The sequence below is a fragment of the Anolis sagrei genome, chromosome 6 (assembly GCF_037176765.1).
Source record: "Anolis sagrei isolate rAnoSag1 chromosome 6, rAnoSag1.mat, whole genome shotgun sequence".
NCBI lineage: Eukaryota > Metazoa > Chordata > Lepidosauria > Squamata > Dactyloidae > Anolis > Anolis sagrei.
Genome location: NC_090026.1, coordinates 21,553,888 through 21,579,256, shown reverse-complemented (window position 1 = coordinate 21,579,256; position 25,369 = coordinate 21,553,888). Strand labels below are relative to the sequence as shown.

Here is a 25,369-nt window from a genome sequence, read left to right as displayed (position 1 = left end):
ATTGAATTTGGGCCATTCCAGACTAATTTGTATTTTGTCTACTCTTACACACCCATTCATGTTTTTTCAGACTGGGGGGTGGAGAATTATTTGCCATTTGTCTGTTTGGAGATCCCACCCACCCCCTTCTGGTTGCTTGGCCTCCCGGTTCATAATAATTCCATACAGGCAGATTTAAGATTAACATTCCATTTAAGAGTACCTAAGTCTTCGCTCTCAAGATTTTTAATATAGGAAAATAAGCAGGGAGGGGGAACAGGGCCTTGACTCTTAACAGCCACTAGCTGTTAGCAGCATTTGAACAGACTTAGCTCACATAGAGGCTTCCTTTTAGGTTTTGTGTGTGTGTGTCAGGAATGACTTGAGAAACTGCAAGTTAATTCTGGTATGAGAGAATTGATCGTCTGCAAGGACGTTGCTCAGGACGCCTGGATGTTTTACCATCCTTGTGGGTAGTTTCTCTAATGTCCCTGCATGGAGAGCTGGAGCTGACAGAGGAGGCTCATTCGCACTCCCTGGATTTGAACCTCTGACCTGTCAGTCAGAGTCCTGACAGCACAAGGGTTTAACCCATTGCACCACTGGGGGCCACACTCTCAGTTATATATATTGTATCTCTGTATACTTTGTTATATATTGTATCTGTGTAAACGTGGGGCCCCTGGTGGTGCAGCGGTTTAAACTGCTGAGCTGCTGAACTTGCTGATCGAAAGGTTGGTGGTTTGAATCCGGGGAGTGGGGTGAGCTTCCGCTGTTAGACACAGCTTCTGCCAACCTAGCAGTTCAAAAACATGCAAATATGACTAGATCAATAGGTACTGCTTCCGCGGGAAGGTAGCGGTGCTCTGTGCAGTCATGACCTTGGAAGGTGTTAACAGATAACGTCGGGCTCTTCGACTTGGAAATGGAGATGAGCACCACCCCCCAGAGTTGGACACAACTAGACTTAATGTCAGGGGAAATCTTTACCTTTACTTTATGTAAACATAATTATTAAATTTGCATCTTTACATGTAAATTAGGATGTATACCCTAATCCTTTATGCAAATATCTTCTGCCTGCCTTTTGGAAGATGGATACATGGCAAACTGGTGTCCTTCAGCTGTTTCTGAATAACATTGATAGTCAGTGTGTCCACAAGTAGCCAGTTACACACTATGGACAGCTATGCATTTTCTGGATTAGATGATGTCCTCCAGCTATTCCCTGTCCTTCCAGAGAAATTGTGGCTTTTCAGGTAGAAGGGCAGAATCTTCATTCTTGGAACCGCTACTTGTTAGGATTAGAACCTGCAGTTGTTGACTGTGGTGACTGAGGGTTTTCAGAGGAGTTAATAGTCCAAACAAGTAGCCTTTCAGAGCTCTGGCACTCTTGTCCCAGACAATGTTACAGCCATTCTTCAGTCACTAGATCATTTAAGCAAAAAAGGAAAGTTTATTTGTATGATGTTTGATGCCTGTATTTGTTCTGTACGGCATCTTGCTCATAGATCACCCCCAGTTGCTTTCGAACTTCATCCAGAATTGTGGTCACAAGTTCACTTTCGTTCAGAGGCATGATGGGACTCTCCTTCAAATCTGCATGAAAGAGAGGCACATAGATGAGCAATAAATTTATGAAGACCAGGGTTGCTTCAGATCTGTTTTGGAATTGCTAGACTTTGATTCCCATCTGCCTGAGCCAACTTCAATAATGGGAACAGCACCCAAATATCAATGACAACAGAAGATGTGGGTTCTAGGCCAGAGCTTTCCAGGTACAGGATAAAAAGATTTCCCCCCCCCTCCCCCATAGATAACATTAAAGAGGCATTACATGTGACAAGTGGGAACTTCAAAGTAATAGTAGTAATAATTTAATATTGTTCATTCCAGCCAGACAAGTCCATCTCATCCACTTGCCTCTGTCATAGCTATGCATTCTTTGTCCTGCTCTCTTTTCAATGTTGCTGTGTGAATGCTTTAAAGAGAACTTGGGGTTACCCAGAAAAAACATGTGTTCCTCCAAATATTGTTGAACAGCAATTCCTATCTTTTATAATGAGTTATTTCTAGCTAGAGTTTTCTAAGATCTACAGAGACACTTGAAGGAACACCTCAGCAAGCGAGAGTCCAAAAGTGGCAGGCTCAAACCCAGAAACTCAATCAATGGCTGATATCAAATGAGAGACTCCCCCCGGGCACACAGAAAACTGGGTGACTTGGAAGGTGCTGAACAGACTACTCTGGTACCACGAGATATAGAGCCAACCTTAAGAAATGGGCCTACAAAGTGGAATCCACGACATGCGAGTGTGGAGAAGAGCAAACTACAGACCACCTGCTGCAATGCAACCTGAGTCCTGCTACATGCACAATGGAGGACCTCCTTGCGGCAACACCAGAGGCACTCCAAGTGGCCAGCTACTGGTCAAAGGACATTTAATCAACTACCAAGCTTGCAAACTTTGTTTTGTTTGTTTGTTAAAAAATGCAATACAACTGTTTGGTTTGTTCCTGACACAATAAATAAATAAATAATTGCTAGCTAGAGAAATCAGCAATATTGAAGTCTAAAACCTATGGAAGTGTAATGCTCAACAGCCATTTGAGATGACTCGTTTAGTTACATGTACAGTTTAGAAGCAAATTGCCCTATTATTTGGCCCATTTGTCAGGGTGATTACGGAAAATGTCCACAACTCCCCAAATTTGGATTCCATCTGCTCATATTCTAAAGCTGCTCATATGAGAAACCATTTGGTTAGAAGGCACTACTTCTACCAGCTTACCCTTCAGCAGGCAGTGCCGGACATGTTCTGCTTCATATCGCAACCCGATGTCGTGTTCAAAGAAAAGGGGTTCAGGGGAAGGTGGAAGAGGCCATTCCCACCGGCTCCCTTTCAGAAACATCACTGTGGGGCTGTTCATATGGTTGGGAATCTGGAGAAAGAAAACCAATTACAGTATCCATAGAAGTCATACTACCCCTCTGTTCTGCCTTGGTTAGACCACACCTGGAATATTGTGTCCAATTCTGGGCACCACAATTGAAGAGAGAGATTGACAAGCTGGAATGTGTCCAGAGGAAGGCGACTAAAATGATCAAGGATATGGAGAGCAAGCCCTATGAGGGGTGACTTAAAGAGCTGGGCATGTTTAGCCTGAAGAAGAGAAGGCCGAGAGGAGACATGACGGCCGTGTATAAATATGGCCTAGAAGGCATGATCATCAAGTTTGCAGACGACACCAAATTGGGAGGGATAGCCAATACTCCAGAGGACAGGAGCAGAATTCAAAACGATCTTGACAGATTAGAGAGATGGGCGAAAACTAACAAAATGAAGTCCAACAGTGACAAATGCACGATACTCCACTTTGGCAGGAAAAACGAAATGCAAAGATACAAAATGGGGGACAGTGCCTGGCTCGAGAGTGTGAAAAAGATCTTGGAGTCCTCGTGGACAACAAGTTAAACATGAGCCAACAATGTGATGTGGCGGCAAAAAAGCCAATGAGATTTTAGCCTGCATCAATAGGAGCATAGTGTCTAGATCTAGGGAAGTAATGCTACCCCTCTATTCTGCTCTGGTTAGACCACACCTGGAATATTGTGTCCAATTCTGGGCACCACAATTCAAGAGAGATATGACAAGCTGGAATGTGTCCAGAGGAGGGCGACTAAAATGATCAAGGGTCTGGAGAACAACCCCTATGAGGAGCGGCTTAAGGAGCTGGGCATGTTTAGCCTGAAGAAGAGAAGGCTGAGAGGAGATATGATAGCCATGTATAAATATGTGAAAGGAAGCCACAGGGAGGAGGGAGCAAGCTTGTTTTCTGCTTCCTTGGAGACTAGGACGCAGAACAATGGCTACAAGAAAGGAGATTCCATCTGAACATTAGGAAGAACTTCCTGACTGGGAGAGCTGTTCAGCAGTGGAACTCTCTGCCCCAGAGTGTGGTGTAGGCTCCTTCTTTGGAAGCTTTTAAACGGGCTGGATGGCCATCTGTCAGGGGTGCTTTGAATGCAATTTTCTTGCTTCTTGGCAGGGGGTTGGACTGGATGGCTCATGAGTTCTCTTCCAACTCTACGATTCTATGTAATAGCCAGAGGAGACATCATGGCATTGTAATACCCGGCAGCCAGGTATGGTGCCATTCTGGGATCCTGCCTTCCAGGTGTGTTACAACATAGCTTTCAACATCACAGTCCAGCTAGAATCATAGAGGTGGAAGAGATCTCATGGGCCATCCAGTCCAACCCCCTGCATTCGTCAAGCCCCGCACATCGCATGATGTGTTCTGCATACAAGTTGAATAGGTTGGACCTTTCCCAGTCTTGAACCAGTCTGTTCTTCCCTGGTCAGTTCTGACTGTTGCTACTTGGTCCTTATACAGATTCCTCAGGAGAAAGACAAGGTGTCTTGGTATGCCCAAACCACCAAGAACTTGCCACAATTTATTATGATTCACACAGTCAAAGGCTTTAGAATAGGCAATGAAACAGAAATAGATGTTTTTCTGAAACTCCCTGCCCTTGTCCATTATCCAGGGGATATTGGCAATCTGGTCTCTTGTTCCTCTGCCTTTTGTAAACCCAGCTTGTACATCTGGCAACTCTCTCTCCATGTATTGCAGGATCTTGAGCATTACTTTACTGGCATGAGAAATAGTAAACCAGCTAAACCAGGCATGGGCAAACTTCAGCCCTCCAGGTGTTTTGGACTTCAACTCTCACAATTCCTAGCAGCCTACAGGCTGTTAGGAATTGTGGGAGTTGAAGTCCAAAACGCCTGGAGGGCCGAAGTTTGCCCATGCCTGAGCTAAACCAATAGTCTGCCCATTGCTGTGTAGCCAGGTACCTTAATCGTTCCTTCGGTTCCTCCAATGATTGCCTCTCCTGGCAGATTCACCATCATGGTGTAGGTAAGCACTGCTTGCCGATTCCCTGAATAGTTGAGGACAACGGTAACTGTTTCATCCACTCCTACGAAACAAGGGAAGAAAATGATGTAATCTCCACTAAAACTTTGGAACATTACTTTTATAATAGAGAACTAAAATAGAGAACCCGCCACCCGCCAGGTGCGGCTGGCGGGTACGAGAGACAGGGCCTTTTCTGTGGTGGCCCCGCGGCTATGGAACGCCCTGCCCTTGGAGGTAAGATCAGCCCCTTCATTGATGGTCTTCCGAAGAAGATTGAAGACCTGGATGTTCAAGTAGGCATTTGGTTAACTCAATGCAAAGAATGGTAATTGACTAAAGGACTGGCAATATGGACGACGAACAGGATCACGTTTTTAGTTAAGAGTTGAACTGGATTGGTATGGATGTATGAATTGTGTTTTTATGTTTTTTTATGTTTTTATGCTTTTAACTGTATATTGTTGACTGTTATATTATGCTGTGAACCGCGTTGAGTCGCCGGCTAGGCTGAGAAACAGCGGTATATAAGTATTTAAATAAATAAAAATAAATAAATAATTGTTTACAGTTGCAAGGCCCACAAAAAGTTAGGTTTTGCCTTTATAGTTAACTTTTTGAAAATGAAATTTTCACTGGGTTGCTGGGAGTTTTCTGGGTTGTATGGCCATGTTTCAGAAGCATTCTCTCCTGATGTTTCGCCCCCATCTATGGCAGTGATCCTCAGAGGTTGTGAGGTCTGTTGGAAACTAGGCAAGTGAGGTTTATATATTTGTGGGATGTCCAGGGTGGGAGTAAGAACTCTTGCCTGCTTGAGGCAAGCGTGAATGTTGCAGTTGATCTCCTTGATTAGCATTTAATAGCCTTGCAGCTTCAAAGTCTGGTTGCTCTTGCCTGGGGGAATGTTTTGTCGGGAGGTGTCAGCTGGCTCTGGTTGATTCTTATCTGGAATTCCCCTGCTTTTTGAGTGTTGCTCTTTATTAACTGTCCTGATTTTAGCATTTTATTCATGGTTTCTTTCTTTCTGTTGAAATTGTCCACATGCTTGTGGAGTTCAATGGCTTCCCTGTGTAGTCTTATTGAACACTTCACTATTCAAAAATAACTAAAATTGGAATTTTTATAATATAGTAAAACTGTGTTACATTAAGTGAGGTTTATCTTTTTTTGTCTTTATTTGTTTTTAATTATTATATTTCAATATGAATATCAAGTCAATGCAGAGTTTATGATACCATAGTATAGGTGTTGTATGGGGTATAGTTTTAGGGCTATTTTTAATAGTAACTCTCAAGCAACTGGAACCTAAATTTATCTGGCATTTACAAAGGCCTCACAAGTTCACTGAGGCCCCTTCCATATGGCCATACAATTCAGATTATCAAAACAAACAATCTGCACTATCTGCTTTGAACTGGATTATACAAGTCTACACTGCCATATAATTCAATTCAAAGCAGATAATCTGGATTTTATATGGCAGTGTCGAAGGGGCCCATGAGTCTACTGTAATCCAACATCTGCAAAATCCAAAATCCAAAACAGTTTTGGTTCGAAACATTTTGGAAAAGGAATAATCAACTTGTAATGTGTTACTTCCAACTTGTAATGTATGCCAAGCACTTTCTAGCTTTCCTGAAATGGCCGATCCCCATGTTTACAACATTTCTTTTGTAGTCTTATCCCCTACTACCAGCACCACCTTTCACCTGTGTCATGTAGTAATCCTGTGGCCACAATGGACGTTGGCATTTCATGCCCAAAAACCATTGCAGCAAACTGGACACAGTAGCAGCCCAGGTCCAAGGTGACACCTCCGCCCAGTTTCTTATCTATCAGCCTTGGGATGTCGTCCATCTGAAAGCCTAGCTGAGCCTGGAGCACCTTTAAGTCTCCGAGAGATTTCTCGCACAGCATGCTGCGGATCTGCTCTGATACAGGGAAGAATCGTGTCCAGAAACCCTAAAAGAGACACAGATTGATGAGAGCCTATAATTCCACAGAAATGAAAGAGGGGAACTACAGAATTGGGTGAACTTTGGTATCTGATGGAGTTTGGATCCAGGACCCCCATGGATACCAAAATCTGGATATCCTGAAGTCTCTTTATACACAATATACACAGTCCCCAAGTTACAAACATCTGATTTACATAAGACTCATAGTTAAGAACGGGTGCAACAACAGGAAGTGAGAGAAATCTACCCCTGGGAAGGGAAATTTCCCAATGAAAGAGCTATCGTGGGGAAAAAGGGTTTCCACTGACACATTATCACCAATCTTTGTTTCCACAATAAGCCATTTTTTTCAAAATCCAATTATCACAGGGACAGAAAGTGAGGTGAAATTTTGTGAATAGGGGCACAGGCAACAAAAGAAACACCACAAGGCTGTTAACCGTTTCCTATGCTGCCCAAAGCTGAAATATATACCGTATATACTCGAGTATAAGCCAGCCAAATATAAGCCGAAGCACCTAATTTTACCACAAAACACTGGGAAAACATATTGACTCAAGGCCATAGAGATTCTGTGAGTTGTAGCAAAAAAAGAAATGCACAAGCTACTGGTAAATTTCAAAATAAAAATAGATACCAATAAAATTACATTAATTGAAGCATTAGTAGGTCAGATGTTTTTGAATATTTACATAAAACTGTAATTTAAGATAAGACTGTCCAATTCTGATTAAACCATTAGTCTAACCTTCTTCAATGTAAATGTGCTTATGTATCCTTCCTATAATAATAAAGAGAGTAAAGTAATGGAAATGTAATCAAAATAATAATAATAGAGGAAAATAATGGAAATGTAATAATAACAGCAATAATAGAGTAAAATAATAAATGTAATAATAAATAGAGTAAAATAAATGTAATAATAATAAATAGAGAAAAATAATAAATGTAATAATAATGGAGTAAAATAATAAATGTAATAAAACAATAACTATAGTAAACGGTGGCGCAGTGGGTTAAAGCGCTGAGCTGTTGAACTTGTTGACCAAAAGGTCGCAGGTTCAATTCTGAGGAGCGGCATGAGCTTCCGCTGTCAGCCCTAGCTTCTGCCAACCTAGCAGTTCAAAAACATGCGAAGGTGAGTAGATCAATAGGTACTGCTCCTTGGAGGTGTCTATGGACAACGCTGGCTCTTCGGCTTAGAAATGGAGATGAGCACCACACCCCAGAGTCAGACATGACTGGACGTAATGTCAGGGGACAACCTTTACCTTTTTAAAAAAATAATAATAAATATAATAAAAATAATGATAGAGTAAAATAATAAATGTAATATTAAAATAGAGTAAAATAATAAATAATAAAGAGGAAAATAATAAACATAATAATAATAGAGTAAAATAATGTAAATATAATAAAAATGATACCAATAACAGAGTAAAATATCAGAGTAAAATAATAAATAATAAAATGTATTATTATATATAAATTTTATTTAATAATAATAAATAATAAAATAACAGAGTAAAATAATAAGTCAAGGGGAGCTTTTTCAGCCTAAGAGACTGAAAAACTAGGCTTATACTCGAGTATATACAGTATATACATTTGGCTGGAGTTACACTTAAAAATGTAACTGTACATTCAAATTCAACTTAAGAAAAAAAACTACAGAACCTGCAGAACTGGGGGACTACCTCTATCCCATTATATCCAATGTCATAGCAAAATTACTCTCTTATACAAAATGGCAAAATCAAGATTTGCTTTTTGAATTTTTGGGCATGAATGAGGATATTTTAATTAAGTGCATAAATACAGAGGACTGACAGTAAGGGTCAAGTGGAGAGCCATTACAGTGTAATAGTTTGGGGGCTGGGCTAGGACTATGGGAGACTAGAGATTCAGATCCTTGCTTAATAACAGAAACTTACTGAAGGAACATCTATATCATAGAATTAAAGCAGTTGGACGCTACTCTTTAAATGCCGTGCTATGGAATCATGGGAGTTGTAGATTGCAAGATCTTTCACTTTCTCTGCCAAAGAGTGCTGGTACCTCTCCAAACTACAAATCCCAAGATTCTATAGATTCTATAGCAGGCATGGGCAAACTTTGGCTCTCCAGGTGTTTTGGACTTCAACTCCCACTATTCCTAACATCCTACCGGCTGTTAGGAATGGTGGGAGTTGAAGTCCAAAACACCTGGAGAGTCAAAGTTTGCCCATGCCTGTTCTATAGCAAGGAGCCGTGGCAGGTAAAGTGACGTCAAACTGAATTAATTCTACAATGCAAACACACCCCTAAAGTATCACATTCTTTCAGCATTACAGGAAGGTAATAGCAAGCCTGCTCTGAAGTCTTGCCAAGAAAACTCTATGACAGAGTTAACTTGAATCCACGCTTAGCCCCAAATGTAGTAGTTTGTCCAGGCAACATTTAGCCTCCATCATAATTTCATGACCCCACTTTTGGTGGAAACATCACAAACTAAAGCAGGTATCTTCTTCTTGAAAAAATAGCTGCATTGATACTAAACTCTGTCTCCTCCTTTGCTATCCTTAGTATTTGCTTCACTTATGGGTGTGTGTTTCTCAGAAAGGGTGCTGCTAAACTATTGGGCAATAATAGGCTACAGCTCCCACGCTCCGGCTCCCATCCACTCTTCCCGATCAACCTTGGATACACCCACATCTGTACTGTAGAACTGACAGCACTTTAAGAGCAGTTGCTCAATGCTATGGAATCCTGGGAGTTGTAGTATGATGAGGCACCAGTGCTCTTTTGCAGAGGAGGATGCAGACCTTCTAAAACTACAACTCTCAGGCATCCATGGCATTAAGTATGGCCATTAAAGTGCTGTAAAACTGCCTTAATTCTATACTGTAAATGCACTTACAGACTCAAGTCCTCATTGAGCCATGTAACTCACTGTAACTCAATGTTTCTCAACCTGGGGGTCAGGACCCATGGGGGTGGGGTTGTGAGGGGGTTTCAGGAGTATTGCCAAAGACCATCAGAAAACATACATTTTTGATGGTCTTAGTAACCCCTTTGGCAGAGAAGGCTGAAGATCTCTCTGCCTGTCCTCTTCTTTTTTGGAAACAGCAAATGCTCCCACCAAAAACCCTTCTCTGCTGTGATTGGCCAGCCTCTAAGCCAAGGGAAGGGCTCTGTCTGAAACTCCAAGCAGAGAAGGGAGAGCAGGCGTTCTCTGTGCATGGCAGCACGGTGCACATGTGTGGCGAAGGGAGCGCATGTGTGGCTGAAGGGAGGCTTGCACCAGCGAGTCCCTTCAAGGCATAGGGGTTCTGTGTGGGAAGTTTGGCCCAATTCTATCATTGGTGGGGTTCAGAATGCTCTTTGATTGTAGGTGAACTATAAATCCCAGCAACGACAACTCCCAAATGTCAAGGTCTATTTTCCCCAAACTCCACCAGTGTTCCAATTTGGGCATATTGAGGATTCATGCCAAGTTTGGGCTAGATCCGTCATTGTTTGACTTCACTGTGCTCTTTGGATGTAGGTGAACTACAACTCCAAAACTCAAGATCAGATCAGGCCGTAGTCAGGATTTTGATTCGGGGGGGGGGGGGGGCTGAGTCTGAGTGAAAGAGGGTCTACCCTAGTAAACCTTTTGTATCGTTACCCTAATACCCCCATGCATATGGGATATATGGAGTATGGTGATCAGATCATGATATGAATAAACATAACTGTTTAAATAATGCACCAGTAAGGCCTTCTCGCGGGCCACCATGACAATTTTGGGGGGGGGGGGGGGTGAAGCCCCCAAAGCCCCCCCCCCCCCCCCCCCCCCCGCTCCCCTGGCTACATGCCTGCTCAAGGTCAATGCCTACCAAACCCATCCAGTATTTTCTGTTGGTCATGGGAGGTCTGGTTCAATTCCATCGTTGGTGGAGTTCAGAATGCTCTTTGATTGTAGGTGAATTATAAATCCCAAATGACAAAATCACCCCCCCCCCCCCCAACCATACCAGTATTCAAATTTGGGCATATTGGGTATTTGTGACAAATTTGGTCCAGTGAATGAAAATACATCCTGTATATCAGATATTTATGTTATGATTCGTAACAGTAGCAATATTAGTTATGAAGTAGCAATGAAACTATAACATGAGGAACTATATTAAGGGGTCTTGGAATTAGCAAACGCTGTTATAACTCATCATTCTGAATGGTGGATTCTGGGATCTGCAGTCCAAAAGGGAAGTACTTTTTCAAGCTGTTTTCAATGTTCTCCTGGACAATCTAGCGCTCTCTCTTTTGTACTGCCCTAGCCTATCTTGACTTCCTTCTTCAACCCCACCATTTCCTACCTCCATGAGAAACACATCATTCTCTCGTGCGGCTCTGATCATCTCCTGGAGATCGCATGAATTCATGGCCATGGGTTTTTCACATAGAACATTCTTCTTCGCCCGGAGAAAGAGGAGCGTGTGAGCCAGATGCTGGGTGTGGACCGATCCCACATATACCACATCTGAAAAAGAACGATCCCGGTAGATGAGGAGAAGGAAAAGTGGAATGATACAGGGCTATATTAGAGCTACAGGCTTGTAGACTGAAGTGCAGAAATTATGATCAGTGACCAGGAAAAAATGGCCATGGATAGACATGGCTGGCTCTACTTAATTATAAGGTGAGGTGTCTACCTGAGTTAGTACATGCACACACCCCAGCTGTCCCTGTTTGGGAAGTACAATCCCGATTAACACTCTTTCATCCCATTTTCTCAAATGTTTTTAAAATGCCCCAGTTTCTCTCTCTTCTCCATTGGTCCTCAGATTACTTGAATTGCCACAAAATGAGTTCAAAGTGTAAATGTAGTCCGCATTCAATTAACTCAAAAGGGCAAGGAATCTTTCTCTACCCAGTAGTCTCAGGCAAAAGCAAACTGCTTCAACCTTTCCTAGCTTGTCGAGTCTTTCTCAATTATACTGTCTGCTGTCTTAACCACACTGTCATGTATTCCTGTTCTGGTTTTAATCTGAGAAATGTCAGAGGATATGCACACATTGAGGGTGCAGAGTGGCTGCTACAAGGTGCATCTACACTGTAGAATTTTTTTTTTTTTAAATAATCTTTATTCACATTTTCCATATACATATACTTAAAAGAGAGCAAAAGATGCAGTCAAGTTAAAAGTAGATAGGCGTCGAAAGGACAGGAATAGAAAGAGGAATGAGAGCTGGAAAAGAGTAAGAGTGGTTGACGGGGGTAGACTTAGAGGGGTCGGGGGTGGTTGAAGGTGGGGATATGAAAAGTCAGGGAAAGAAAAAAGGTTGTGAAGGGTGGGTTAAAAGTGATAGAGAGAAAATCGAGGGTTTCCCCCTTCCTTCGGTCTGTCTTCCGGGTGTCCTTTGCGAGGTTTTATCCTTTTCTTTCTTTCTTCTATTCCTTATTTCCCTATCTCCGATTTATTTTGTGTCTCGTTCGGGTTTTGGAAATATATTTACTCCCAGCTTTATCATCTGCTTCATTTCTGCTTGAAGTATTCGTCTATCTTTGTCCAGTCTGTTTCTTTTTCAATTCTTCCTTTACTTTTTTGAATAAGATAACTTAGTCTGTCCATATTCTTTACTTCCAAGAGTTTTGTCTCCCATTCTTCTATCTCAGGTATCTCTTCCTTTCTCCAATATCTGGCATATACTATTCTCGCCGCTGTTGTCGCTAAGAACAATAGTTTATCTTCACTCTGATCTATTTCCTCTTTTGTTATACCCAGTAGGAATATTTCTGGGGTGAGTGGAATTTTAATCTTCATTATATATTGTAATTTTTCTTGCACTGCTTTCCAGAATCTTTTGGCCTTTTGGCAGTGCCACCACATATGAAAGTACGTTCCTGTTGTTTCCCCGCATTTCCAGCATTTTGTGTTTATGTTTTTATATAGTTTTCCCAACTTCTGTGGTGTTAAATGCCACCTATAGAATAGCTTAAGCCAGTTTTCTTTTAGATCATAGGCTTTTGTATATTTTAATTTCTTTTTCCATATGTTTTCCCATTCTTCCAGATTAATTGGTCTCCCTATATTGCTAGCCCATTTTATCATACACTCTTTTATTCTCTCTTCTTCCGTACTCCAGTCTAATAACTTTTTGTAAATAGATGATATTGTTTTTTTCTTGCCTTTTATGATTTTATCCCAGATATTTTCTTCTTGCATAAAGCCAATTTTTTTGTCCATCATAAAGTGTTCTTTTAATTGTCTGTATTGCAGCCACGTTACATTTGGGTATAATTTCTTTACTTCTTCTTGGTTTTTTAGATGTATCTCCTGATTCCTTTTTTCTGTGATTGCTCTATAGCAGGGCCACTTCATCCAACCTAGCTCTCTTCTTTGACAGGCCTCAAGAGGTGATACCCATAGTGGAGTTTTATTATACATTCTTTCTTTATATTTTTCCCACGTTTTTATTATTGCGGACCTGGTAAAGTGGTTTCCAAAGCCTTTTTCTATTTTTCTTTTCCCGTACCAAATATATGCGTGCCACCCTTTTCTAAGATCGTGGCCTTCCAAATTCAACTGTTTTTCATTTTCTAACCTAATCCAATCAAGTGCCCATGTAATCGCACATGCTTCTGCATAGATCCCTAGGTCAGGCATAGCCATTCCCCCTCTGTTTTTTTCATCGGTTATGTTTTTAAAGTTTATTCTGCTTCTCTTATTTTGCCAAATAAATTTTCTTATGTCTTTGTTCCACTGATTTAATCCTTTCTTAGTTCTTATAATTGGTAGGTTTTGAAATAAAAATAACATTTTTGGTAATACGTTCATCTTTATACAGGCTATCCTTCCTAATATTGATAGTTTTAGATTTTTCCATTTTTCCAGATCTCGTTTTATTTCATTCCATTTTGTTGTATAGTTGTTTTGAAGCAATTGTGCGTTATTTGGCGAGATTACAATTCCCAGGTATTTTATTTTTGGTGTTATTTTAATATTCCATTTTTTCTCAATTATAGCCAGATTCTTTTTGGGGATGTTTTTTGTTATTGCCTCTGTTTTATCCATATTCAATTTGAAGCCCGCCACCTTCCCAAATTTCTCTATTGTTTCAAACCATTTTTCTAATTTTGTGGATGGGTCCTCAACTATGCAAATCACATCGTCGGCGAACGCCCTGCATTTGTACGTTTGTCCTCTAATCGTGGCTCCTTTCAATTCTTTGTTTCTCCTTATTTCATTCAATAAAACTTCCATTGTTAAGATGAAGATCAGAGGCGAAAGTGGACAGCCCTGTCTGGTTCCTTTCTTTATTTCGATTTGTTTAGTCTCCTGGCCGTTTACTATAATTTTTGCTTGTTGGTTTTTATAGATGGCCTCAATTAAATTTAAGAAGTAATAGCCAACATCCATCTCTTTCAATAGTAGTTTAAAGAAATCCCAATTGATCTGATCAAAAGCCTTTTCGGCGTCCAAGGCCAGGAACATAACTTCCTTTTGGATATTTTTGTCGTAATAATCAATTAGATTTATGATTGTTCTCACATTTTCCCGTTGATGTCGATTTGGTAGAAATCCCGTTTGTTCTTCTTTTATCCAATTTGTTAGAAATTTCTTAAGTCTTTCTGCTAATATACTACTAAAAATTTTGTAGTCTAAATTAAGTAAAGAAATTGGTCTGTAGTTTTTAAGTTGTTCAGGGTCTTTTTTCTCCTTTGGGATAATATGGATGTTGGCTTGTTTCCAACTTTCTGGTATCTCCTTCCTCTCTCTTATCTCATTTAGCGTTTTTTTAAGAAATGGCATAATTTCTTCCATCGTTGTTTTATAGTAGATCGCACTCAAACCGTCAGGGCCAGGAGCCTTATTTGTCTTTAGGCTCTTTATTGCGAATTTGATTTCTTCTTCCGAGATTTCTTTGTTTAACGCTTCTCTCTCCTCTTCCGATATTTTGCTAATTTTCTTATCTCCTAGGTATTGGGTGATCTTTTCCTTCTTTATTTGATCATCTTGATATAATTTCTTATAATAGTTTGCAAACTGATCTCTTATTTCTTCTTCTGATGTGTAGGTCTTTTCTTTCTCTTTGATTTTTACTATATATTTTGATTCTCTCTTTTCTAATATTCTTCTCGCCAACCATCTTCCTGGCTTATTCGCGTTTTGGAAGTGGTCCGCTTTTATAAGTTTTAGTTCTTTTGCTCTTTCCTCCATTTCTATATGTTCTCTTCTCGATTGTAGTAAGGTCAGCTTATGTGCTATTTCCTTATTTTTCGGATTTCTTTTCAGCTCTTCTTCTTTTTTCTGAATTTCCTCCATTATTTCTTTTATTTTCTTTCTCTTCTCTTTATTCCATCTAGCCTTTTGCTGGATGAAGTGACCTCGTATTACGGCTTTGCTCGCTTCCCATACTATGAATGTATCTACTTCTTGTGTATCATTATTTTTAAAGTATTCTTTTATAGTTGCTTTGCACTTTTCTTTATCTTCTTCTTTCCTTAATAAATTGTCTTCTAATTTCCACCTCCATTTTCGTTCTTCTTCCTTAATCTCTAATTCAATAGGGCAGTGGTCAGAGTCTGTCCTAGGTGCTATTTTTATTTTCTTCATTTTTAGTATAAGTGAGGACGATGCCCATATCATGTCGATTCTCGACCAGCTCTTATGTCTGGCCGAGAAGAAGGTATAGTCTTGTTTGATACCATTCTTTATTCTCCAGGCATCTTCCAGTTTTAGATCTCTCATCATGTTTATGAAGTGTTTTGGCAGGGTACCTGTATTGCCTTTCGAGCTGCTTTTTTGTTTTTTAGTTTTATCTAGATTTTTATCTGTTACTCCGTTAAAGTCACCCATTATTATTATTTTGTCGAACACTTGTTTGGCTATATTTGCTTCTAACTGTTTCACAAATTTGGATTTTGCATCGTTCGGCGCATATATATTACAAATTAAAATTTTAGTATTTTTCCAATTGATCATTACCCCTACCATTCTACCTTCCTGATCTTTGAAGGCTAGTTCGGCTTCTATATTGTTTGTAATGTATGTGGCTACTCCTCTTTTTTTTTCTAAAGCAGATGAGTAAAAGACTTTCCCCAGTCTATTGTCCTCTAGATGTGCAACATGTTTACTAGCGATATGGGTTTCTTGTAGGGCAATAATTTGGAACTTTCTTTTCTTTAATTTATTAAAAATTTTATTTCGTTTATTGGGGCCATTCAAACCATTTACATTGTTACAGAAAATTTTAATACTTGAAGACATTTTAAAAAGTGTGTCCCTCTTCTTTTTCTTTTTCTTGTCCTTCTTCTTCTAGTCTTTCTTCTTGTCCTTTTTCTGTCTCTTCCCGTGTCTTTTCTTCTTGTTCCTTTCTTAAATTCCTAATCCTTTCCTCGTTGATATACTTTTCAATTTGTTGGTTCAGGTAGTCTCTTCTTGCCTCGAGGTCTTCCTTGTTGGGTGAGATGAGACGTTGTCTTTTACTTTGTTTCCTTTTGGGTTCAGTCTTTTCGTCATCTTCTTCCTCTTCTTCCTCCGAGTCATCCTTCTTTATTCCTCTGTAGAATTGTCTCGCTCTTTCAACTGTTTTAATCCAATATTTTTGACCTTTATATGTCGTCATGAGTCCTTCATCCTTCTCCCAGCGAAATCTTACATTTTGCTTCTTCAGCTCTTCTGTCAGGAAGGTATACTTCCTTCTGTTGTTGATTATTGTTGTTGGGAATTCTTTTAGGATAACTATTCTTTTCCCCTTGTAGTATATTGATTTTCCAGTGTTTGCTCTTATAATCGCATCTCTTGTTGTTCTTCTTGTCAATTGGACTATGACATCCCGGTCTGTTTTGTTTTTTCTCGCATAATTCGTGTTGATTCTGTATGTTCTGTCAAGTTGTTCATCCATGTATTGTTTGGTACTTTGAAGTAATTCTGCAAGTACTTCCGTAATTATCTCTCGTAAGTTTTCCTCTTTTTCTTCATGTATGTTTCTCATTCTCACCTGAAATTCCATCTCTCTTCTTTCTAGAACATCTTGTCTTGCTTGGATTTTTTGGTGTAGCAGTTCTAGTGATTCTATCTTCTCCTCCGATGTCTCTTGTCTTCTTTCTTGTTCAGTTTTCTGTTTCTTCAATTCCTTTATCTCCTCTTTCATTGATTCATTGTCTTTCTTCATCGCCCCTAGTTCTATCTTTATTTCATTTCTTAATTCGGCCATCTGTTCTTGCGCCACCTTCTGGTATGCATCTTGTTTTTCATTCATAGCCTTCAATTCTTTTCCGATAGTCCTGATCTCCTTCAGTAACTCCTTTAGTCTTCCTTCCTCCCCTATGGAAAGTCTTCTGGGCGTGTTTATTGTGTTTATTGTCTCTTTTGTTGTTTCTTTATTTGCTTCACCATTCACTTCTTTGTTTGTTTCTTTATTCGTTTCTCTGTTCATTTCCTTGAGCTCTTTTTCCTTCTTGATTTTACTTGCCATTGTTTCTTCCTTCAGTTTGGGTAGCCCTGTTTGGAACAAGTTTAAGCTTTTAAGGTCCGCCCACATTTGAGTTTCATTCGTTTAAATCAAGAATTGTATAAGTCTCTTTTTCTATGTTCCTTCTTGCTTGTGTTTGGTCACTTTTCTCCTCTCTTCTATTAAGTTTATGTGCTACAAATTTGTCTATCTTTTTTTTTTGTTATTTTATTATTATTTTATTATTTTATTCTTATTTATTATTATTTTTTGTTTTATTTTTTTATTTTTTATTTTGTTCTAAGTTATTTTAATTTCCTTTTATTTTATTTTATTTCGTTGCAGTTTTATTATTGCTTATTTATTTGTGCTTATTTGTTTGTTATATTCTTGTATATATTCTTATATATTTCTTTCTTATTTTCTGTCTAGTTCTCCTCCCTTTAACCGTGACCAACTTTGTCTCTTTACTTTATTTGACTTACTCCTTTCGTTGCTTGTCCGTTTGTGGGTTCCTCCTTCGCTTCTCCTTGATCTTTCCCAGGCTTCTTTCTCATCCGTCTGTGTTTGCTGTGTCTCTCTCCTTCGTTTTTCTGTATTTTATTTAGCACTTCCTGTTTGGTTTCCGAAATCTCGCTTCAAATCTCGCTTCAAATCTCGCGTCTTTTCAAGTCTCGCGGTCTTGCCACTCTCTCCCGAGACCTCGTCCGAGCTCTCGTCAGTGTCTCTCGCGATGTTTCGTAACTTCCTCTATCCACTCCTCGTGTGTTCCGCGGCTGCGCGATGGCCTCTTCAGTCGGAGACACAACACGGCCTCCCCCACAGATTCTCTTCAAGGTTAGTTTCGTTGATTTAATTATTTATTTATTTGAGTAGTCTGAGTCTTAATAGTCTTAATTCTTATTTCTTATTTTCTCAGTTCTTTTAATTTTGCCAATTATTCCAGGTTCGTGATTTCTATTTGGATGTAGAATATAATTTTGTTTAATTTAATCTTTGTATATCTGTATGGCTAATTCTTCCTCAGGGAGTGTCCTCTTCCTTTAATTCCTTTTATAATGTTTTCCACGAACCCCCGGATTTCTCTTTTTCTTCCCTCTCTGGGGGTCTTCCTCCCTCCTCGCCCGGCACCTTTCTTACTTACTTTATTTCTTGATTTTCGGTCTCTTGCTTAAAAGAGCGCGTGGCTGGAGATAGATTGGGACAGAGTCCCGGACGCCTCGCCGCGACCCGCCGTACCTTGGGGCCCTTGCCGGGTCTCTTTGGAGCCCCCTCTTGAGGAGAGGGTCCCCTTGTAGACCATCGGCGGGTCCCCCCGGTTTCGCAGTTCCCTCCTCTTCAATCCAAGGATGGGAAGGGAGCTTGAGCTCTACCCAGTCGCTCGGTCGAGGCTGGCACACTAGCGGAGCTCTAAGGTGCCCAGCTCTCCGCCATGCTCGCGCACCGGAAGTCGGGGCGGGACCAAAACTTAATACACACACTGTAGAATTAATGCAGTTAGACACCACTTTAACTGCTATGGCTTAGTGCTATGGAATCATGGGGATTGCAATTTGGTGGGGCACTAGACTGGAAGAAAAGGCTACAAAAATTATTGGATTCCATAGCTATAAGTGAGAGCAGTTAAAGTTTTGATTTAATTTGGTTTGCTTATTACAGCATTGAATGCTTGCCATTTTTTGTTGGAAACCGCCCTGAGTACCCCCGGGGTGATAGGGCAGGCTATAATAAAAGCTAAATCGTATTGGCTAAAAAAAAGCCAATGTGATTTTTCTCCTGCATTAATAAGAGTCTAGTGTCTAGATCATGCTATCCCTCTATTCCGCCTTGGTCAGACCACAATGGAATCACACTGTGTCCAATTCTGAGCACCGCAGCTGAAAGGAGATGTTGACAAGCTGGAATGTGTCCAGAGGAGGGCGACTCAAATGATCCAGGGTCTGGAGAACAAGCCCTATGAGGAGCGGCTTAAAGAGCTGGACATGTTTAGCCTGCAGAAGAGAAGGCTGAGAGGAGACAGGATGAAGGCCATATATAAATATGTGAGAGGAAGTCACAGGGAGGAGGGAATAGGATTATTTTCAGCTGCCCTGGAGACTAGGATGCTGAACAATGGCTTCAAAGTGCAGGAAAGGAGATTCCACCTGAACATTAGGAAAACTTTCCTGTCTGTGAGAGGTGTTCAGCAGTGGAACTCTTTGCCCTGGAGTGTGGTGGAGGCTCCTTAAGTGGAGGCTTTTGAACAGAGGCTGGATGGCCATTTGTCAAGGGTGCTTTGAATTAGATTTTCCCTCTTCTTGGCAGGGGGTTAGACTAGTTGGCCCACGAGGTCTCTTCCAACTCTATGATTCTTTATTATTATTATTATTATTATTATTATTATTATTATTATTATTATGTGGTATCAATATGCATTAATTCTATGGTGTCGATGCATTCATAGTATCTCCTCTTGGACCCCTCCTCTCCTTAACCTCATTTCCCTTTTTTAGGGGACAGATCTGCTAAGTTGTTTCTTTTCTCACTGCCACACACAAGGAGCACCAGGGCAGTCCGTTTGTCTCCCTGCTTTTTCCAGGCAACATCCTCACCTACATCAGGGTCCTCTGCCAGTTCCTCATATGATCCATAGGCTCTACAAATTCCGTGTTGTTGGGCATAATCCTGGGAGCGCTTGAGGTCCCGAGAAGCGATGGCTACTGCCTGAAGAAAGAAACAACCAGTCAAGGAATGATACCAGAAATCAGTGCAAGGTAGTGACATCTCTGGCCCATCCCTTGTTCAAATATCAGCCAACACACCAATGCTTTAATTCAAGAAATAGCTTTCTAAGATCTACAGAGATACTTGCAGGAACACCTCAGCAAGCGAGAGTCCAAAAGTGGCAAGCTCAAACCCAGTACCTCAATCCATGGCTTATATCGGATGAGACTCCCTTCTGGACACACAGAAGACTGGGCAACTTGGAAGGTGCTGAACAGACTGTGCTCTGGCACCACGAGATGCAGAGCCAACCTTAAGAAATGGGGCCAAAAAGTGGTGTCCACAACATGCAAGTGTGGAGAAGAGCAAACCACAGACCACCTATTACAATGTGTCTGAGCCCTGCCACATGCACAATGGAGGGCGTCCTCATAACAACACCAGAGGTGCTCCAAATGGCCAGTTATTGGTCAAAGGACATTTAATAGAATGCCAAGTTTTTAAACTTTGTGGTTTTTTTTCTCTCTAAAAAATACATTGCAACTGTACCCTTGGTTCGCTTCTGATACGATGAATAAATAAAAGCGCATGCATGCCTTTTGATCTTTTAATCTGCTAGTGCTGCAACTCCACAATTGTGGCAAAATGATAACATTTTAATAATTAAAAGAAATATGAAAAGGAAAAATGGGGCAATGGCAACCTCACTCTGCTTGGGAATAGCAAAGGGGAGAGGTGGACTATCACACTAAGTCATGCCATGTGACTGTCAGAAATTGGAATTGCAGTGGAAGGAACCAATCCCAATAAAGATAGTATTGGAGCAACAGAAATATTGGGAACCATTCACAGCTTTTTCCATGAATGAAAAAATACAGTTCATTAATACTAAAATGCAAGGCAGCAACATGGAGAGACACAATGTTGTAAGATAAGCACCTGACAAAGAAGGTATTATCTGGCTGTAATTGTGATTTTTCAGTCTTTAAGTTTTCTAACACAAGGACCGTAGAATCCTACAGACTCTGTTGGGTAAGATTGCTAAAAAACTATAGCTTGTCATAAAGCAGCCTCCTGTATTCTAGGCTTGGCAAAATACTGTGTGGTCACTCATGGAAAAACACATATACATTGCACCATAAAGAAACATGTCTGGGCCTGGAGCACAAGTGTTACTGACCAAAAGTAACCCGTAGGACATATTAGAAAGATAAGTAAAATTAGCTAAAACTATGTGAGAAACATACTTGGAAGCTGTCTACGTAAGAAAGTTGTGCAAGCAAGAAGTGCATATAAATGAGACACAAATACAGAGAAGACAAAAGAAGATTTGGTAAGTGTGATTCACAGAAAGAAGACATAACATTTAAGTGTCTCTGAACTGACAGATTAGGAAAGCGGCTCATAAACCCAATAACACAAAGGAATAATTAGCACCGCTGTAGGAGTTCCACCTCAGAAAAAGCATTGTCAGCGTCTCTTTTCTGCCAGGATTTCTGTGGCTTTTCCCCTCCTGCCAGAGAGAGCAAAAACGAAGCAGGGAGAGTTTGGGGAATACAAAGTCGAGTCAGACCATTTGGTCCATCCAGTTCAGGACTGGTTGAGCTTCCCTTATCTGGAAATCTGAAATATGATAACCTTGAAAAAACCCAAAACTTTTTGCTTCTTGCTTCCACCTTCGAGGCAGGGGCACCTGGAAGGTGGAAGTAGCAAACATCAGCAAAAATAAAGAGGATCTACTAGACGAACAAGTAGGACCATCGCAGCCAATGCCTTCAAGGCAAAAGAGGGAGATTAGAGGCAAAAAGTTTTGGCTTCCCATAATTTCACAGATTTTCAATCTTTCCCCAGCCTTGCATCTCTTCCATAAATGGTGAAGAAGATGTGAGGCTATTCCAAAAAAGGCATTGAATTCCAAAAATAAAAAATATGGAGCACTTCTTGTTCTCATGTTACTCAACCTGTATCATCAGCCCCTGGTTGCTCAATGGGTTAAAATCTTGTGCTGACAGGACCGAAGACCAACAGGTTGGAGGTTCGAATCCTGGGAGAGTGCGGATGAGCTCCCTCTATCAGCTCCAGCTCCCCATGCGGGGACATGAGGGAAGCCTCCTACAAAGATGGTAAAACATCAAAACATCCGGATGTCCCCTGAGCAACATCCTTGCAGATGGCCAATTCTCTGACACCAGAAGCAACTTGCAGTTTCTTAAGTCGCTCCTGACATGGAAAAAAATATCATTCATTGTTTGTCTTTCCCAACCTGATGTTTCCCCAACTGCTGTCAACCAAGGCTATATGGTCAACAATCATGAATGAAGGAATTATAATCCCAATAACACCTAAGGAATAACAAAGGACTGAAGAAAGGCTGAAGCGTACCAGATGATCATATATTAGTTTTTCTAGTTCTGCTTGGAGAAGCGATGGATTGAATCTGGGACCTTTGGCATCAAAAGTCCATTTGCATCACTGTTCATTTTCCCTAAAGAACACAGAAAGTCATCTTATACTGGGTTGACCTCTTCATTCATCTGTACCCAGAGCAACATTATTTCCTTAACTGTAACTCCCATTGTCCCCAGTCATGCTAGTATGAGAATTTGGAGAAGTACAGCTCCACTTTAAAATCATAGAATCACAGAGTTCGACAGGACTCATGGGCCATCCAGTCCAACCCCGTGCCAAGAAGCAGGAAAATCTCATTCAAAGCACCCCTAACAGATGGCCATCCAGTCTCTATTTAAAAGCCTCCAAAGAAGGAGCCTCCATCATACTCCGGGACAGATAGTTCCACTGCTGAATAGCTCACACTGTCAGGAAGTCCTTCCTAATGTTCAGGTGGAATCTCCTTTCCTATAGTCTGAAGCCATTATTCCATTGTGTCCTAGTCTGCAGGGCAGCAGAAAATGAACTTACTCCCTCCTCACTATGATTTTCTCTCACACATTTATACATGGCCATCATATCTCCTCTCAGCCTTCTCTTCTGCAGGCTAAACATGCCCAGCTCCTTAAGCTGCTCCTCATAGGGCTTACCAAGTTATTGCTTCACCACTAAGTTTCAGCCCATCATCTTCTTTTTAAACCCCTTCAAGCATCAAGCTGTAGTGATGGCACAATCTCTGCCTGCTACATTTCTAACAGCAGGGGCTTTTGAAAGGATCTGGGGAAGAAAGTAGACTGCTGAACCTGCCCAAAGTGGACCCTTGGTGTTTCTACGAGTACATCCCACCCGCCCTTTCTTTCTTAGACTGGGCTACCCAACCTTGTGATCTGATGCCGGCAAGGTCTTCAAGGCCACAAGGAAATCGTGGCTGATCTTCCCTGCGGAGCAGATCCCCCAACGGGTGGCCATTGGAGATCCTGGAGGCCCTGGGGAGGAGGTTCGGCTGCTGTTGCTGTTGCTCCGACCGCTTGGCTGTGTTTTGTCAGGGTGCAGCACTACAAGTGCCTGAACCAATTGCTTGCTGCCTACGCACAGAGATCAGGGGCTGAGCGTAGAGGCAGGGCTGCCTAAGGGCAGGGAGAGGCCTGCTTGGCAGCTTCTAAAACACAGGTGGGAAAAATTGGAATGTGGTAACTGTGCCAGGTCATGGAAGATGGAGTACAAATCCTGACTCTTCAAAGAGTATAGTAGGTAGGACACATGACTATGTTGTACATGGAGGTGGAGTGTTGTTCCATCTCACCTTACTCCTATCTTCTTCCTCTCTGATGCTCTCCAAGGATACTCCTCTAGGATGCCTTTAAGCCAATGGTTCCCAACCTGTGGTCTGTGGACCACCAGTGGTCCACAAGAATTAAAATATGGTCCATGGCCTCACCATTACTACACAATTGCCTCAAAACCATGTAGCAACAAGAGCTACTGTTCTTGCAAAACCCTCTTATGGTGCCGAGGCAATGGAGATATTGGGAGGGGAGAGGCTGACTACCCATGAAAGATCACTACTACCACATCAACTCTAGATTATTAAATATGGTTTTCTGTGGGCGAGCAGATGGTGACTGCTGGATGGCATATGTTTTGTATCAGAAACCAGAGCTGTTGTGGTCCATCCAATGCAATTTTCTAAATCAGCATCCCAAATAACCAAACCGAATCTAAAGTTAACCAAAAACTGATTCATAATCCTTGTGGTATTAACGTTGGAGAGTGGCCCCTGGTCAAAGTGGTCCCTGGTATAAAAAAAACCCAAAAAACTTGGGAACCACTGTTTTAAGCAGAGACAACATGGTGTTTTGGATGACCTGGTAACATGTCATCCAAATCAATGCAAAATGAGGAACTCTCCAGTGGTTTGGGCCTACATCTCACAGCCCACACAACCAATGGCAGGGGATTGTGAAACTGGTAGTGCATGTGTGGTGTAATGGTTTTAATATGGGATGTAGATTCTGGAAGATTAAGGTCTACATTCCTGCATGGCCACAGAAAGCCATGCCATTCCCTGCCATTGGGTAACACTGGCCAAGTCTCTCTGCCTGCATATTGAAGGAAGGCAAAGCAAACATCCTCTGAATAAATCTTGCCCTATGACTGAGGTGTCACATATTAGAGCTGATCTGAAGGCACATAACATGAATAGCATTCAAATCCCAAAGCGCTCCTGTTGGAGATTCTTTTCTTTGTCAAATGGGAGGATTTTGGTGTCATATGAATATAGGAACTTCTTTTATGGTGGGAACTTTAGATAGTAGATGTCTAACCCCCAACTCTAAAATTATTTTTGTTGCTACTTCAGAACTGTAATTTTGCTACTGTTATGAATTGTAATATAAATATCTGATATGCAGGATGTATTTTCATTCACTGGACCAAATTTGACACAAATATACAATACGCCCAAATTTGAATATTGGTGGGGATGGGGAGTATTGATTTTGTCATTTGGGAGTTGTAGTTGCTGGGATTTATAGTTCACCTAAAATCAAAGAGAATTCTGAACTCCACCAACAAAGGAATTGAACCAACACAAAACACAGAACTCCCATGACAAACAGAAAATACTGGAAGGGTTTGGTGGGCATTGACCTTGGGCGACCAAAAGCAAGGAGGAAGTGTGTGTTGGGGGCTCCTTCTTTGGAGGCTTTTAAACAGAGGCTGCATGGCCATCTGTCGGGGGTGCATTGAATGCAATTTTCCTGCTTCTTGGCAAGGGGTTGGACTGAATGGGCCACGAGGTCTCTTCCAACTCAAATGATTCTGATTCTAAAGCAACAAAACACTTCACCTTTAAAAAAATGGTGTGTTTATCTGAAGGTAATGGCACTCCATGCAGTCATGCTGGCCACATGACCTTGGAGGTGTCTATGGACAATGCTGGCTCATTTAGATGCACACCAACCCTCAGAGTAGGACACGACTGGACTTAATGTCAGG

The 25,369-nt window shown here is 41.1% G+C and overlaps 1 protein-coding gene across 1 annotated transcript; it reads right to left on the bottom strand.

Annotated features, from left to right (window-relative positions):
- Positions 1-846: 846 nt before the first annotated feature.
- LOC132777928 (trans-1,2-dihydrobenzene-1,2-diol dehydrogenase-like) lies at positions 847-23,442 on the bottom strand. Its single transcript, XM_060780480.2, has 7 exons — positions 23,252-23,442; positions 19,873-19,984; positions 11,201-11,364; positions 6,612-6,864; positions 4,842-4,966; positions 2,772-2,922; positions 847-1,578 (listed from the first exon to the last, which is right to left on the bottom strand). Exons 1-7 carry the CDS (start codon positions 23,339-23,341, stop codon positions 1,436-1,438), a joined length of 1,038 nt encoding a protein of 345 aa, XP_060636463.2. The 5' UTR covers positions 23,342-23,442; the 3' UTR covers positions 847-1,435.
- Positions 23,443-25,369: the final 1,927 nt, after the last annotated feature.

Bases quoted from the DNA above. Each gene is read 5' to 3' on its own strand.
- LOC132777928 (XM_060780480.2), bottom strand. From the start codon at position 23,341: ATGGCCACCCGTTGGGGGATCTGCTCCGCAGGGAAGATCAGCCACGAT. The intron at 19,985-23,251 runs GTTGGGTAGCCC...TTCTTTCTTCAG, and splicing joins TGCCGGCATCAGATCACAAG to GCAGTAGCCATCGCTTCTCG. The intron at 2,923-4,841 runs GTACCTGGCTAC...TTCTTTCTCCAG, and splicing joins GAACCGAAGGAACGATTAAG to ATTCCCAACCATATGAACAG.